Source organism: Mesitornis unicolor, unplaced genomic scaffold (genome assembly GCF_000695765.1).
Source record: "Mesitornis unicolor isolate BGI_N332 unplaced genomic scaffold, ASM69576v1 scaffold28735, whole genome shotgun sequence".
In the NCBI taxonomy this organism is placed as follows: Eukaryota; Metazoa; Chordata; class Aves; order Mesitornithiformes; family Mesitornithidae; genus Mesitornis; species Mesitornis unicolor.
Window position 1 is genome coordinate 775 of NW_010187946.1, and position 1,716 is coordinate 2,490.

Here is a 1,716-nt window from a genome sequence, read left to right on the forward strand (position 1 = left end):
TGATCTTATAGAGGATAAGTGACTTATATAGGCCAGTAACTAAAGATTTTTCCAGCGGCACAGTGAAATCCTACTGGCTTCTCCCAAAACTTGCACTATCGGTAACGTTCATGTTAGAAGTATCAGCTTAGCAGAGGGTACCCAGCGTGCGGTGTGACTTGCTCTCTTGTCACTGAGCAGCAGAAGGATGCTTTTGCTTTCCTTTCTGCCCACTTTCTGGCAAGTGGGTATCTTTCAGCAGTCACAGTCTGCAGAAGTGGAACCTAGCGGCTCAAAATTAGGTAGGTAAATGCTGCCTATGACTAAGGGCACCGAGGTGATATAGAGAAATTGAATTTCTGACTTGGCGACAGCTACTGACTTTACTAATACAGCTGGAAGTAGAGTGTGTGAATCCTCACGCGCAGTCTTCTGCTCTAGTCGCTCTTCCTAACTTGATAAATTCTTTGCTTTGCCTTGTCAGCGTGTGGATCACAGCGACATTGGGTGTGGGCAGATGTTATTCTGCCACTTAGCTGATAGACTGAGTTCTTACGTGAAATGCTCTGGTCACCATACGAGTTCATGTGGTTCAAGGAGATTGTTCATATAAGCAATTTGACTCGGGGCTACTTATTTCTAATGCTTTCAATTTAGGGAGCGTGACAGTCACACATGCTTGACCATGGAAGAATGGCAAAGTGCTCTCTAGCTACTGAGTGAATGATGTGCTCTTTGTATGAGGCTCTGCTTTCTGCTTCATTGCAGCTGGCTCGGATTCAGACCGACAGCGTAGTCGAGATGCTCCGTGAGCTACACCCTGACCTCCGCTTTGAGATTGGTAAGTTTTTTGGGATGCTGCTTATCTTTGTGTGCAAGAGGCGTGCGTAGAGCGCTGTCTTGAGGAGGAGGGTTTGACCTGGGTTATCCAGGTGCCATCTGAATTCAGTGAGGTTGTGTGGCAGAGCAGCTGCTCCTCGGTTCTTCCAGGGGAGGAAGGTGGATTTCATAAGCTCCTGATGATGGAAGCTCTGAGTATGTCGTGCAGACGGTGTTGTATTGGTCTGTTTGAGAACCTGGTATCGCTCTGGCCATACCTTCCTATGCGTTAGGGATATTTTTCTGTCCAAGATATGAGGTATCAGCAGCGCAGGAATAACAGGAGGCCAGCCTTGCACCCAGGATAACTGCCAAGTACCTCTTTCCTGGAACTCCAGGGAGAGACTGGGCAGCTTCCTTCGGTCAGCTGTTCCCAAAACCTGCCCTCTTTCCCCTCGCTCTGTTTTTGAGGTCAGTGAAGGAAGCCACAGTTTCACTTGTCTTGAGTGCAGTGTATTTCTAGAAGCGAGCTGCTCTTGTATTTCTCTTGAGTCTGTGTTCACAGAGGAGCCTGTGACGCTCTATTGCTCGATACACGCGAGATTGATATTTCCAGGCTGATATGTTCTGACCAAGCCCCTCGTTTTACTTGTGCTCTCTCTCTTTGAGCAGTTGCCATGTCCACGACCGGAGACAAGATCTTGGATACAGCACTTTCCAAGGTAAAGGTTCTTTTCTTCCTCTACACAAGAAGTAATTGTATCCGATGATATATTTGCAGATTTTTCTTTTGTGATTCACGTTCCTCCATTTATGTGTAGATTGGGGAGAAGAGCCTCTTCACCAAAGAGCTGGAAAATGCACTTGAAAGAAATGAGTAAGAGCTCATTGTTTTCTCTTCCTCCTCTGGCATTCACG

General features: G+C 46.9%; 1 protein-coding gene across 1 annotated transcript in view; it reads left to right on the forward strand.

The window, feature by feature from the left end:
- Positions 1-702: 702 nt before the first annotated feature.
- Positions 703-1,716, forward strand: part of HMBS (hydroxymethylbilane synthase) — a 7,743-nt gene continuing 6,729 nt past the window's right edge. Inside the window, exons 1-3 of the mRNA XM_010185631.1 lie at positions 703-820; positions 1,471-1,520; positions 1,620-1,675. Of these exons, the coding sequence (XP_010183933.1) occupies positions 703-820; positions 1,471-1,520; positions 1,620-1,675 (224 nt within the window). The remainder of the gene's footprint in view (positions 821-1,470; positions 1,521-1,619; positions 1,676-1,716) is intronic.